Source organism: Takifugu flavidus, chromosome 21 (assembly GCF_003711565.1).
Source record: "Takifugu flavidus isolate HTHZ2018 chromosome 21, ASM371156v2, whole genome shotgun sequence".
Classification (NCBI taxonomy): Eukaryota; Metazoa; Chordata; class Actinopteri; order Tetraodontiformes; family Tetraodontidae; genus Takifugu; species Takifugu flavidus.
Window position 1 is genome coordinate 2,993,606 of NC_079540.1, and position 13,276 is coordinate 3,006,881.

At 42.2% G+C, this 13,276-nt stretch overlaps 2 protein-coding genes across 3 annotated transcripts; both read left to right on the forward strand.

The window, feature by feature from the left end:
* The first annotated feature begins 2,598 nt into the window (after positions 1-2,598).
* On the forward strand, positions 2,599-5,551 carry LOC130518676 (homeobox protein Hox-A10a). The gene is made up of 3 exons (XM_057021479.1): positions 2,599-3,918; positions 4,554-4,836; positions 5,266-5,551. The coding sequence occupies exons 1-2, from the start codon at positions 3,054-3,056 to the stop codon at positions 4,826-4,828; spliced, it is 1,140 nt and encodes a 379-aa protein (XP_056877459.1). The 5' UTR covers positions 2,599-3,053; the 3' UTR covers positions 4,829-4,836; positions 5,266-5,551.
* Positions 5,552-5,817: 266 nt separating this feature from the next.
* On the forward strand, positions 5,818-10,630 carry hoxa9a (homeobox A9a). 2 transcript variants are annotated; one of them, XM_057020331.1, is made up of 3 exons: positions 5,818-5,948; positions 8,695-9,259; positions 9,620-10,630. In XM_057020331.1, exons 2-3 carry the CDS (start codon positions 8,707-8,709, stop codon positions 9,859-9,861), a joined length of 795 nt encoding a protein of 264 aa, XP_056876311.1. In that variant the 5' UTR covers positions 5,818-5,948; positions 8,695-8,706; the 3' UTR covers positions 9,862-10,630. The 2 variants fall into 2 exon arrangements, with proteins under 2 accessions (XP_056876311.1, XP_056876309.1); XM_057020329.1 differs by lacking the exon at positions 5,818-5,948 and having other exon boundaries at positions 6,211-9,259.
* The last annotated feature ends 2,646 nt before the right edge of the window (positions 10,631-13,276 follow it).

Below are 13,276 nucleotides of genomic sequence, written 5' to 3' on the forward strand. Positions count from 1 at the left end.
CGTGGTTTGACCACCTCGCGTCTGTTTGGCAGCTGAAGGCTGCACTCAGCACCTCGCTCTGCTTTACCACCGGGAGGCGCTATTGGGACCAATGTCACGGCCGTGGATCCTTTCGCCTTCAAATAAACACAGGTAAAATGCTGTCAACAGGCTCTGGGTGCTCAGATGGTTTTGCAGAACGTACACTCAACCAGTTTGTTATTACAGTAAGAGTGGAGGGGGAAAAAAACAGATTTGAATCCAGTTTCCACGACTCAGCTGGCTGTGCACAGTCTTCCTGGGGGCCCTCATAAGGAAACACATCTGTGCCAAGCCTTCATGCTGCATGTGCTATTCATTTTGCTGAGCTTAGGCTTTTTAATGCTTCAAGTATAGCATCGCCCGGTCTGATCTCCCCACAAATGTTTTGAATTTGGACAAAGTATACCATTTTCTTCCCAATTAAACCAGTTACAATCTTCAAAAAAGCAACAAGGAGCCACTTTTGCTGGGTAAACAAGTCATCTCTGGGTCTGGATTGCTCTTCTTCAAAGTAATCAACGGAAACTTGATACGTCATTGTCTGTGCGTGCCAAGTAGGGCAAATCTCTCATTATGAGGGTGCTGATTTGATTGCGATAGGGCAGCAATATCGTCTCCTTTTCCTTCCTGTCACAGACAGGAGCCGGGCTCTCGGGCTATCAGTGTCAGCACAAGTGACGGCTTTTCCGCACCACGGTGCGTGTGGACCGAGCCTCTTTCTCCTTCGTGTCTCGTGAAAAATAAATGCTTCCGCTGGATGTAATAAAATGCCGCATTATTGTTCATAACAGCACTCAGGACGAATATGATACGACTCAAACGACCTCACCGGCAACTATTATATGATGAGGATCAAAGCTGGTGGTCACAGTAAACTGTTTTCAGGATATTATAGCCGGGCAGCTGTGAAAATGAAGATTTAATGGATACAATTAATAACTGTAGCGCACAAGATATCGATAGGCCCCCGTGCCAATACAACACCGCGAAGTGTGAGAGCAGTTTATTTCTGGGTAGACATAATTAATTGAAGTATTTAGTTTCCCCACTGGGTCACGTTTCCCCTTGAAATAAAGGCCGCTGTGGGGAGGGGTCTGCTTTGGTTTAGTTGTTAGTTTTTGTCAGTTAATTTCAGATTGTTGAGGAATTTACAATAGTTGCGTAATTTCATTTGCGTATCACAAGAAAGAGAACGATTTATATCATTTTTCTACCGTAAGCATTTTATGATTAGACAATCATTTGCTTTAAATTTAAAAATAACCTTCTGTCGTGTGCGCCATTGGAAATCGTGTATTTTTATCCGAGAGGAGTCTAAATGTCTGCCCTCAACGTGCTAAAATTATCAGTGCGCACATGATTTGTCACGATGAGTATTTTAAATATTTAAACGGCCTGAACAAATGTGTTTCTCTGAATCTTCCTCATTTCAATACAAGACACAAACACCCGGGAGGCAAATGGCCACCTGGACCTGGTAATGACAAAGCTGGATGAGATTACCATCAACTTGGAGAGAGCAATAGACTTCACATGGCCAAGGACACTAAGAAATGAACGGAGAGTTTTATTATGGCCTTTATTACCCCAAATTGGACCAAACTGATGGCTCGTATGTGTGAGATTTTGCTGGGGTCTCCAACTTTCCCATCACCATCTAAATTAGACCAATTGTATTCAATTAGATTTTAATTGTAACAATGGAATTTCAACAAAAAACGAGAAACGACTCTGAGGTGAAAATGTGTGCAAGCTTTATTGCGGAAAACACGTTTTAAACGTTTGTGTTTCCAAACTGGGAACAGAACGGGTCAACTGTAGAATAAAACAACGCAACGCAAAAGAATGGACACAATTATCAAATAGGAATAAGTTAAACCTGATGCATTTTACGCATTTCTTTTTTTAATGCAAAATAATTATGTCAGACGGATTATTTCTCTTCATCATGTATATCTTGACCATTGAGTATTAACCACCAGGACATTAAAAATAAAGGACACGTAATGGTTTTTTTTAAAAAAAACAAGTCTTAAAAGTGTTAACGATAAATACGTACGTTAATTATTTCTTTAAGAACAATGTAATTCCGAATTAAATTGTCTCGACATTTCACGCAAACATAAACATTTCTCGTGGTTTCTCTCACTCATAGTTTTGTTACATGCATTTTGTTAGCATTTACAAAACCTTTTTTTCATTACTATGTTTGGTGCCAGTTTTAAACTCGAGAAAGTTCAACGAGGAATAACTAAAAAAAAGCGCAGTGGGGGGTTTACAGTGAGTGTGGGTAAAGTGAAAAGAAATTCTAACAGCAAAACCTTAAACTGCACACATTTGACATTCGCTCTTTTAATTCAGGCAGCGTTGACATGATTTCATTTGGGAGCCAAGAATGTTGGATCGATTAAGGATGACTAAATAAAACAAGTTCTTACAGAGAAAAATTGCCAAAGGCGCAGCCTCTACTCACTTAAAAGCATTTTGTTACGTCGTCTACGTCTTTGTTAGTGTTCACACTGCATTTTCTACACTTTGTTTTCCGCTTTAACGGAAACGTAGTACAGACGTCTTTCGTAAAGCTTGTATTTATTTTTACTTCATTATTCTCACCCAATCGACAAGTTAACAAAAAACGTGTCGTTCCACATTAGCCTTATGATAATGTTTTATGATAATTTATTTTTTCCCCTAGTGATCTTTTAGGTCTCATATCACTTTTTTGTTTAAGAGCTGAACGTAACGCCTGGTGGTTTCATATGCTGCTTGTCCTACAATTAATGTGTGTTTTATTCTTTTAGGATACGGCTCGCACCTTTCTCCAGTGGAAAAGGCGACGCACTAAGACGAGGTGAAGGAACACACTGATTACTGTTTTTTTCTGTCCCAGCTCCATGATGGATTTTGCTCGGGCAGCTACGTAGCCGCAGAGTGGGAGGGACCGCTTATCTTCCAGTATTTCCATTGGTTTTACAGTCCGCACAGTGGAGAGGGGGCGCCTCTAATCATATCCAGCATGTTTTGCACGAGAAATGTCAGCCAGAAAGGGCTACCTTCTCCCCTCGCCAAAATACACCACAATAATGGCATGTTCGGACACCCCGTCGGGAAATGCGTTTTTAGTGGATTCTCTGATAAGTGGTCGATCGGAGAGTGGTGCTGGTCACTACGCAGGGAGCGCGGTGTGCTTGCCCCCGAGCCCTGCTTCAGAAGTGGCTTACGGATTACACAACTATGGATACTTCCACGGAATGGCTAAGCGCAGCGATGTCGCTCCACAAAATATGGTTTCCTCTTCAGGCGCGTACATGTCCAGCATGGAAATGTGGATGGACACACAGAGGTCATGTCGGATGGATCAAGAACACCCCGTGGGATCCCAGGTCGCACCCTGCTCGTTCACACAGAACATTAAGGAAGAGAGCACCTACTGCTTGTACGAGCAGCCGAAGTGTCCTAAAGCCTCCACCACGGAAGACCTCGCATATTCGAGGTTAACTTCAGCCAGCCTGGGCTCCACTTCATGTACAGTTACCAATGGCGGCAGCGACGGGGGCTCGGTGCCTGTTCCAGGCTACTTCCGCTTGTCTCAGACGCACGCACATTCTCATAAACTTTACAACACTAACGGCCCCCAGCCGAACCCTTCCCCTTCTCGTTTTGGCCTACACCCCGCTGCTCCCGCTCGCTTCCACACGCAGACGAACTCGACCCCTGCTTTAGCCGCGGCGCAGGAACGGAGGACCACCGACGACACCGGGACGTCGGGAAACGCCGACCAGCAGCCCGGGCACGCCGCTCCGGTGGCCGAGGAGGTGCGCGAGTGCTCGGAAGCAGAAGGCTCCTCAGCTGATGAGGCAGAAGAAAACGAGGACAGGGCAGCGACAGGCACCAAAGGTAAGCCCAGTCCTCCACATATAGGCGCGGTTCTTTCCATAAATCAGTTTCAGGTAAGTTGAGTGTTTCAGTAGCACTTCAGGATTTACTTAACTAAAAATGGACATTTCACGTAAATGTATAACAGACATTCCTGGATGGCGAAATATTTGCTAATATTATGCGTAAAATGCAAATATCACTCAAAACAAAATTCAAATGATTGGATATTTTCGATGATACAACAAAATATAGGTTTTGTTTCTTGTCAGAATACATACATTAAATATATAAAGACCTGGTCAATTATAGAAGATAATATTGCTGTACTAGACAATTGGACTAAATTTGGCATAATGCTTTACACTCAGACTCTTTTTCTCTCTCTTCTTCTCTCTCTCTCTCTCTCTCTCTCTCTCTCTCACACACACACACACACACACACACTCTCACACTCTCACACACACACACACACACACACACACACACACACACACACACACACACACACACACACACAATAATAACAATAAATACTTTCAATAACTACTACAAGAACAACTAGTAGGATTTTACCAATAAAAGCTGCTAACAACAATATAAAACTATCGAAAATTATAATAACGACAATAACAAGTTCTATTTTCTTTCTTTAGGAGATTCTAAACCTGACAACGCGGGGAACTGGCTGACGGCAAAAAGCGGCAGAAAGAAACGCTGTCCGTACACAAAACACCAGACATTAGAGCTGGAAAAGGAGTTTCTATTCAACATGTACCTGACCCGAGAGCGCCGCCTAGAGATCAGTAAAAGTGTCCACCTGACGGACAGACAGGTGAAAATCTGGTTCCAGAACCGCCGGATGAAACTGAAGAAAATGACGCGCGAGAACAGGATTCGGGAACTCACGTCCAACTACGGATTTTCATGATAAACGAGGTGAACTTTAATTGGAAGGAAATTAGTAAAAAATAAACCAAACAATTAAACTCCCTAAAATAAACCAACAACAAAAAAAATCCCCATACCAAACTCCCACACCAATCCGTCCGCGTAATGACTCATTTCACTGTGAAGTCCAGCATTTTGTCACCCGCAGACAGGTTTTTTAGAGACAGCACGTCATCGTCGTCCTCTGAATAAAACACAGGAAAATTTAGTCTATTCACTTCTATTTGTTCTATGTTAATCTTTGTATTGTTTCTGTCGCCGTTGGCATATGGAAGCATAGTGTTAAATCAACACAACTTCTTCCTAAAGTGGCATAAATCGTGTTTTTCTCTTTGCACAATAAAATTAAATCAAATTGGCTATTTTTTATTTGAATTGGAACGATGTAGTGACTCAAACATTTCTTACATTTTACAGATTTTGGAACATTCCTGGAATATATGCCCATGTAAGGAGGGAGTACGCGCATATGACCTTTAGATGTTGCTATAGTGTACAACAACATATAGACCTCTCCTGAAGTATATCAGTTAAATGTGTATGCCTACAATGAAATAACCCGAGGACGTTTACGCAAAGTGCAAATTGAAGACGGACGGGCATTTAATGTATATTTTTGTGTATATATGACAATGTGTTTGTGTAATGTATAATAAATTATCAGCACACGTTGAGAGTTTTGCATATCTGCGCTCTTGCTGAAGCCGAAATGACCTTTGCTTGATGTTTCAAATCCAAAGCAACATTTCCTTTGAGTAACTGTTGCTTTATACGTTGGAGCCACTTGTTGTTTTTAAGGAAAAATAATAACATTGCATGCAGCTTTATACAAATAAGTGTCCCACACAATGAAGATATTCGGCTCCACGCCGTCTTGCTGCATGCCCAGCCGGCTATTGTAGAATTTTATGACTGGCTGCTATATGAGGTTTCTCCCTCTCCTCTAACAGCAGCTTCAGTCGAGGGAGAGCCGGAGAGACGGAGAGGAGGCCCGGCACTCCCGGCACTCCCGGCTCCAAATTTGAATCCATGCACGTTGGATAAAACATTGCCCTCAGCTCTGTTTGGGAATAATGTAATTAACTCTTTCGAGGAGCCGGGTGAGTCCATTTATCATTGTGTGATTGACTATTTTGCGCCTTGTTGCAGCACTCTCTCTTTATTGCGGACACCGCACTTCCTGGACACTAGCGGGTTTGGGACACTTGATGATCGTGGAGCGAAGGTGTAAAATGTATTGGCTGATCGTGTTTCACACGAGGCCCGGACCGACTGTCGAGTGGTTTAGGTAGTTTCATGTTGTTGGGGTCCATTTCAAACTCTGCAACATGAAACTGTCTTAATTGCCCCAGTTACATACAACGAAGCCAAATGGAAAGCCTAAATGTGACGGGATAGGGTGTAGTGGAACTTATATAGAGGACGTTTGGGTTTTTTCTTTTTCGGAATCTTCCTGGTTTATGACTCGGGGAGGGGCTGACTGGCTGGCGCATATTGCTAAATACTCTCCCGTATTGTTGCCTTTACCTTTCCACTCGTCGCGGTTAAAAGCAAGCAGGAGAGGACATAGGATTGGAGTTTAAACACGAAGGGTTGCCGTATGCCTGCGTGGTAGACTTGGGATTTAGGTACGCGAGTGATTCGGCATAAGCAGTGACGCAGACACGCCAGACAAGGCCTCGGTTACGACCACTGCAGTGGAGGGGAAGGGGAAGGTGAATGGGGCAACAGCGACCTCCGTGGGCAATGGAGACCGGATGTTTCCGCTGCGCAATAGCGCCTCAGACAAAAGGAGGGGAAGAGCTTTATGGCGATATTTAGATCCGCCAGACAGGCTGTTATCTGCAAAGGCAAAAGAAGTGAATAGCCCCTGCGGTAAACTGGGTGAAAAAAACACCCTGATTTAGGTTTACAGCCTGGGAGCCATTGGCAAAGTGGCGTCTTTTCCTGCTCCAAAGGTGTTTGTCTTTTTCTTTTTGGCTTTTAGTGCACAAATAGGCGCACGGCCGCTTCTTTCTACTCCTCGGCTTGTTTGATCTCTGTTGGACAAATAATTGCACTACCAGTGAGGTGAGAGATTGGAACGATGGTGCACATTACAGGAAGCATGGGCCCTTTTTGGTACTTTTAGCCCAAACATAATTACTGCAGAAAAATAGAGCTAGTGTTAAAATAAAATCTAAATACAGAATAAAGAACATAAGAATGAACAGGAGTGACTAGGATTACATTTACGTAGGGAGGAACATATGCAGAAAAACATTACATTTTCTTATCGATGTAAGTCTTATTTTTGCGTTACAATATATTTGATTAGCTAAATGCACATTGTACTATGGCTAATAAATTAATGATTTTATTATATTTCCAACTGGCAAATCTCTGAACGCTTTTTTTCAATTGCGTATTTAATGTCTTTATTCACACAGTATTCAAACACAAATCCCAGGCTGGATATTACGCCCATTTTTAGCTCCGTTTGAGCGTAGCGCTGCTCTAACACTCCTGCTGCCCAACCACATTACAGTTAATTTGTTGATGGCGGTGATGATGGCAACAAACAGGGGCCCACAAAGCGATAACTGCGGTGTAAATAAAGAACACGTTAAAGGGTTTCCTACTAGAGGAGAACCCAAAGACATTAACGCCAATGGGGTAAAAACAAAATCCACAGTGTGTATTATTAAAAAGAGTATTTTTTTTTACGAATAAAAATAAATTTACAATACACAGTACTATGCCAATTCCAAAATTATATTTTGTGTTGTTGCATGTTTGTTTTGAATTATAATACCGTCTTCTAATAAATTACGTTTAAATAGTGTTGAATTCTTTCAAATAAAATAGGCGGAATTATGTATAGTTCTCATTGTAATAATATATTTTGATATAGATTAAATGAATAAGTATTCATATTAAAATATTTAGGTAACTATATAGCCGTACCATTTATTTTAAGAAATATACTATAGAATACAACTTTGCTAGTGCATTTAGAATAAAGTATATTTGCTTTAACCAATGAATGAGCGATGCGGCCTTTTCTAAATCACATGTTATTTTTATTGAATTATTGAAACGTGTAATGTTTTTTGTCACGTAGGTTTTAAAATGTCTAAATAAGGTTAGATTATGCCATATTCCAAGTAAGTCTCGGTTTAAGAGAGAAAATGATTTTAACCGAGAAATGGGAAACACGTGGGGATGGGTGGGAGACGTCGGTTGAAAACACGGACGTGCCTACATATTAAAAATAACATTAAAAAATAATCTGCGTATCCTAATTTAGTTGTTGACGCCCAGGTACTGTCAGCGTTGAGCTGCTGACTTTTCCCAATATTGTTGTGGTTAAAATGTGATTTGGTCAGCAGTAGGGAGCTTATGTGTCCTATAAAATAGCTCGTAAAACAAGGCTTCCAAAAGCATAATAGTATCGTTTTGGGGCGGCTGAAAAGGCGTTTAACAGCATCAATAGACTCAGACAGCATACTGTAAAAACATTTTTATTCAAATATTTTTACTTTCCATCTCAAGGACAACACAAATTTGCAACTCTTACATTTAAAAGGGGATTGTTATGGGGGAGAGGGTGAGTATTTAATGCCCAGAGGGATTGATTTATCCTTTATTGTTCAGCCTTGATGGTCACGTGTGCGCGCTGCCCAATGACATCGCGCCTTGACTCCCCATTACAAGCCCACTGTAGTTCTCTGTGGGGCCAAGTTGCTACTTGATTTCTCCACATTGTTATTTTGTGAGACTGTGTTTACTGCATGTGTATGTGTGTGGTGTGTGTGCGCGCGCGTGTTTTACTTTTATGCACCTCTTGTATACATGTGAACTTAGAATTTTTCTGCAATGTCGACATCCGGAACGCTGACTAGTTACTACGTTGATTCCCTGATTCTACCCGAGAACGAGGAGCTCTCTGTGCCGAGATACTCCGCTGGTCCTGGGCACCAGCACAGCAGACAGCCCGCTTCCATCGGCGACCCGCACAGCGAGCTCGGAACCTGCAGCTTCCCTTCCAAACCTGCGGTGTTCGGTCCTTCGTGGAGCCATGTCCCTGCTCAGTTCCCAGGCACCGTCTCCTCGGTCTATCACCACCACTATGGGCATCATCAGGGTCCGGTCGGCACAGAAACCGATGGTCGCTATCAGTCTTGGTTGCTTGAGCCAATGTCCGGTTCCCTGCCCATGGCCGGATTACCAACGACCCATCATTACGGAATCAAACCGGACGGTCTGGGGGTGCGATCCGGAGGCGCATTGCCAGGTTCACACACAGCGTTGCTGCTCTCAGATTACGCCAATGGCACCGTGGCCACGGCACCGCCTGTGGAAAAGGACGCGGTGTCCAGCCACACAGGAGACGGCGTTGACACTGAAGAAAAACCGGGCCTCGATCCAAGTAAGTCCGCAGTGTATATAACCTTCTATTTATATCGAACATATAGTGGGGATAGGGGTGATGGGGGCGCGCGTCAGTACGGATGCCATTCTGAATGTGTCATTCCATAATGGAGGTCGTAAATGACCGAACGTCTTGTGCTATATAAAATAATATTTGGCTCTTTTAACTTAAACGTATAGACATTTGTGCAAATTGGCCTTTGCGTCTTTAGAGTTATGCTATTTAATTGTAACGCGGAATATGTTGAATTCATTTCTGGCGTGAGCAAAACTCCATTCATTGTTTTGATTCATTTGGATCCTCGGTACCGGACCCTCACCCCCATGTCGAACTCCCCTGCCCCCTAACTCTTTCCAGATAATCCAGTGTCCAACTGGCTCCACGCGAGTGCCACCAGAAAAAAGCGCTGCCCGTACACCAAGCACCAGATTCTGGAGCTGGAGAAAGAGTTCCTCTTTAACACCTACCTGACCAGAGACCGCAGGTATGAGGTGGCGAGGCTGTTAAACCTCACCGAGAGACAGGTTAAAATATGGTTCCAGAACCGCAGGATGAAGATGAAGAAGTTTAATAAGGACGGCGCACCGAAAGACGACTGACTGACTGATTGAACCCGTGGCTGCTTAATGTGTGAAAGCTCTTTGACTCAGCTGGACCTTGTTTTTAGACTCCATCGTCGTACTGTTCTATATAACATGAGCTGTTTTGGGCTGATTATTTGTCTTGTATATTCAGCATGTTGGGCTGCAGTTTTTTTGCGACTTTCTTCTGCACAATTTGGACGGCGCCCACTCGCTTTTAACTGGTTCTGTTGATTCTACATTTTTGTGTGTAGCCCCTTTCTTGGCCTCGTCCACGTGCTTGTTTGTATGGATGTTTCTATAGATGTGCGTGTTCTGGTTTCTAGCTATATTTGTTGTCTATACTTCCCTGCCAGCTCAGCGTCTTGTAAACTTTACATTTTTAGTCTATCCCTCTCTTATGACCGTGAAATTGAATCGATTAATGGAAACAGTAGAAAAAAGCAAGAGCAGAAACCTCACAAACCTCTTGAACATGCTATGATACTAAATCTAAAATAATATAGAAGATATAACACAATTGACTACCTATCTTTCAACTACCTACAATAACGTTTTTCCCCAGTGGCGATTGGTCGCCCATATTTGCTTGTATTAGATGCTGAACTATGGATTTCAGGGAGTAACAAATTGAAAGTAGCTACATGATATTTGTTAGCGTGAGAAATTACCATAAAACACTGTAGGTTACTTATTGAATACCTCGCGGTCTGATGACCGTCCGCCTTTTTGTTCACAAATGTAATTTGTATTTTATTTATTAAATAAAACAAATTATATCTGCTAATGCGTGCGCATTGCGGGTTTATTTTTTCTAAAATAATCAAATCGAAGTAATTTGGTTTGTATTATTACTGCGGCTTTTAAACAAACAAGAAATTGTAAATGCTCATGGCCTATGTATATTTTTCAATGTATTTACGCATTTTAAATGTCTAGGATTTTCAGTGGAACACACACACACACACACACACACACACACACACACACACACACACACCACACACACACACACACACACACACACACACACACACACACACACACACACACAGGCGGATTCATCCGTATTTCTGTATTGGGGGACAGAGCTGGGTCTTGGCATAGAATGCTGTTGGCTGTATACCGCCATAAAAGACAATTACCGCCATAACCTTTTATGGGGTGCAAAGCGCTGCGAGGCGAGAGGACACAAAACAAAAAAAGACATCGAGAACGACGACAGCTGAATCCCAAAATAATGTGGCCGATGTGTTTCTCGGCTACTCAGATTTGCCACTACAGCCCGGACTAAGCTCTGCCCATTCATGTTCAGCTAATCTTCAATTGACAGATGCACACATGGTTTATTAGCATCGGGACATCCTTTTTAATTTATCTTGTCAACGAGTCAACGGGCGGTGTTGTTGATGGAAATACTTGGCACAAATACACTAAATAAAGAGTGAAGGAGGTGCGGAGCTGATGAGTCTTGGGGATCATGGCCAGACACGGGTCTGTTACAAAATTCAGGCCACGTAAGTTTGACTTAACGCTGCAGAGAAAAGCATACATGAAAGTAGATAGAAAGTGAGTCGGACTTTAGTCCAGCTGGAGTGCTGTTGTGACGCGTTAGGAGCCGCAGATGGACTCAAACTTCAAAGACGGCCAGAGACAGCGCAATAAAAACGCCTGGTCGGCTGTACTGTCTGGCATTCCAGTTTAAATGGTTTTATGGCCGTCCAGACACAATTAGCCCGTTTCCAGAATGGCACCCATTTGTTTTTTCTCCTCTTTCTGTGAGACAACGCTCTGGACAAAAGGCCCAGCGGAAATGATCAGTTTTATTGGATTCCCCGACGGGGACGCGCATGACTCGTGGTCATTTGTATAGAGCCTTTGTTTCTACCTGGGAACCTTCCGCCCTCTGCTCCTTTGCTTAGCCAGTCCTAAAGCAAAAGAAGCAATAAAGCCAACAGCTAGATATAAAAACAGTGGTAGGCCTGAAGCCTATGTATCTTAAAAACAAAGCTGCATGTTGACGGTATGTATCAGACCATGTTCATGTGCTTGAAGATATCAGGACAAGATTTTCTAATGTTTATTCTTTTTTGTTTTCTTAAAACAAACAGGAAAAAAGACCAAAGCAAAAACAAACCAAAACACAGCTATGTGCAGATACCAACATGGCCATAGGGTGGCGACATTCTTCCACAGCGCCTCAATTTATGCACTTTTTACTAACGAGCCTCCAATGGGGAAAACAACAGTATAACATTTTAAGAGTCCAGCAAAATTATTTCACACCTTTTTAACAATCTCCGTGCATGTGCTGTTCCCCCCTCAGGTCACAACTGTGTTGTGGAGCCTGAACCAGTGTGGCGGCCACCATGTAGACCTGCAGATGTGGTTTTAGTTTTATTGTAGTTCCAAATTGTAGGGATATAGTTAATGTGTTTAATGGGGCGGTAGTCCAAGAAATATTGATGAGTCTAGATTTATTTGTATATTATTGTTACTATTCCAACTGTTATTTATTTTTAACCCATACTTCCAATGATTGTTTGCATTTGGTATATGACCTTATGATATATATAATATATTAAAATATAATATAATATAATATAATATAATATAATATAATATAATATAATATAATATAATATAATATAATATAATATATAATGCAAGCAATGTTTTCTTAATACAAGCAACATTGTAAAATAATTGAATTCCAAATGATAAACATCCCAGCAACGGTTAAACTAGGCTACACTACATGTATATATATATATAAATTACTTTTTAAGCTGACTATCTATCTATCTATCTATCTATCTATCTATCTATCTATCTATCTATCTATCTATCTGTCTGTCTGTCTGTCTGTCTGTCTGTCTGTCTGTCTGTCTGTCTGTCTGTCTGTCTGTCTGTCTGTCTGTCTGTCTGTCTGTCTGTCTGTCTGTCTGTCTGTCTGTCTAGTGACTTGAACTGTCTAAAGTCTTATTCCACTTAATTCCCTACAATAATTTCTACATCAGTGGGGTTGGTGTGTGTTTATGCTCTTCGTGTGTTTATATGTGTGGAATGTTAATACCACTCTGAAGTCCTGCGCCATAAAGAAATCCACATCTCCCCGCTGATTGGACGAGAGCTGCCAGGCCTTAGTCACATGGGTGAGTCCTTTGGTCCTGCGTAAAACTGAGGTTTGGTGTAAATCTAGGCTGTATTACTGTCATATATCAAGCTACCTCGTAAAAACGACACTAAGGATTCTGGCCAACAAATCAGAGAGACAAAATATGAGTTCTTATAATGTGGATGCTCTTTTTAGCAAATATACTACTGCCTGGTTGCTGCTTTCCAAACGCAGAGCGGTCATCTTGCAGGATCGGACCCAACGGGGAGGACTATGGCTCAGCTCGAGTTGCTCTGGCCGATGCGTCTTTGTGTG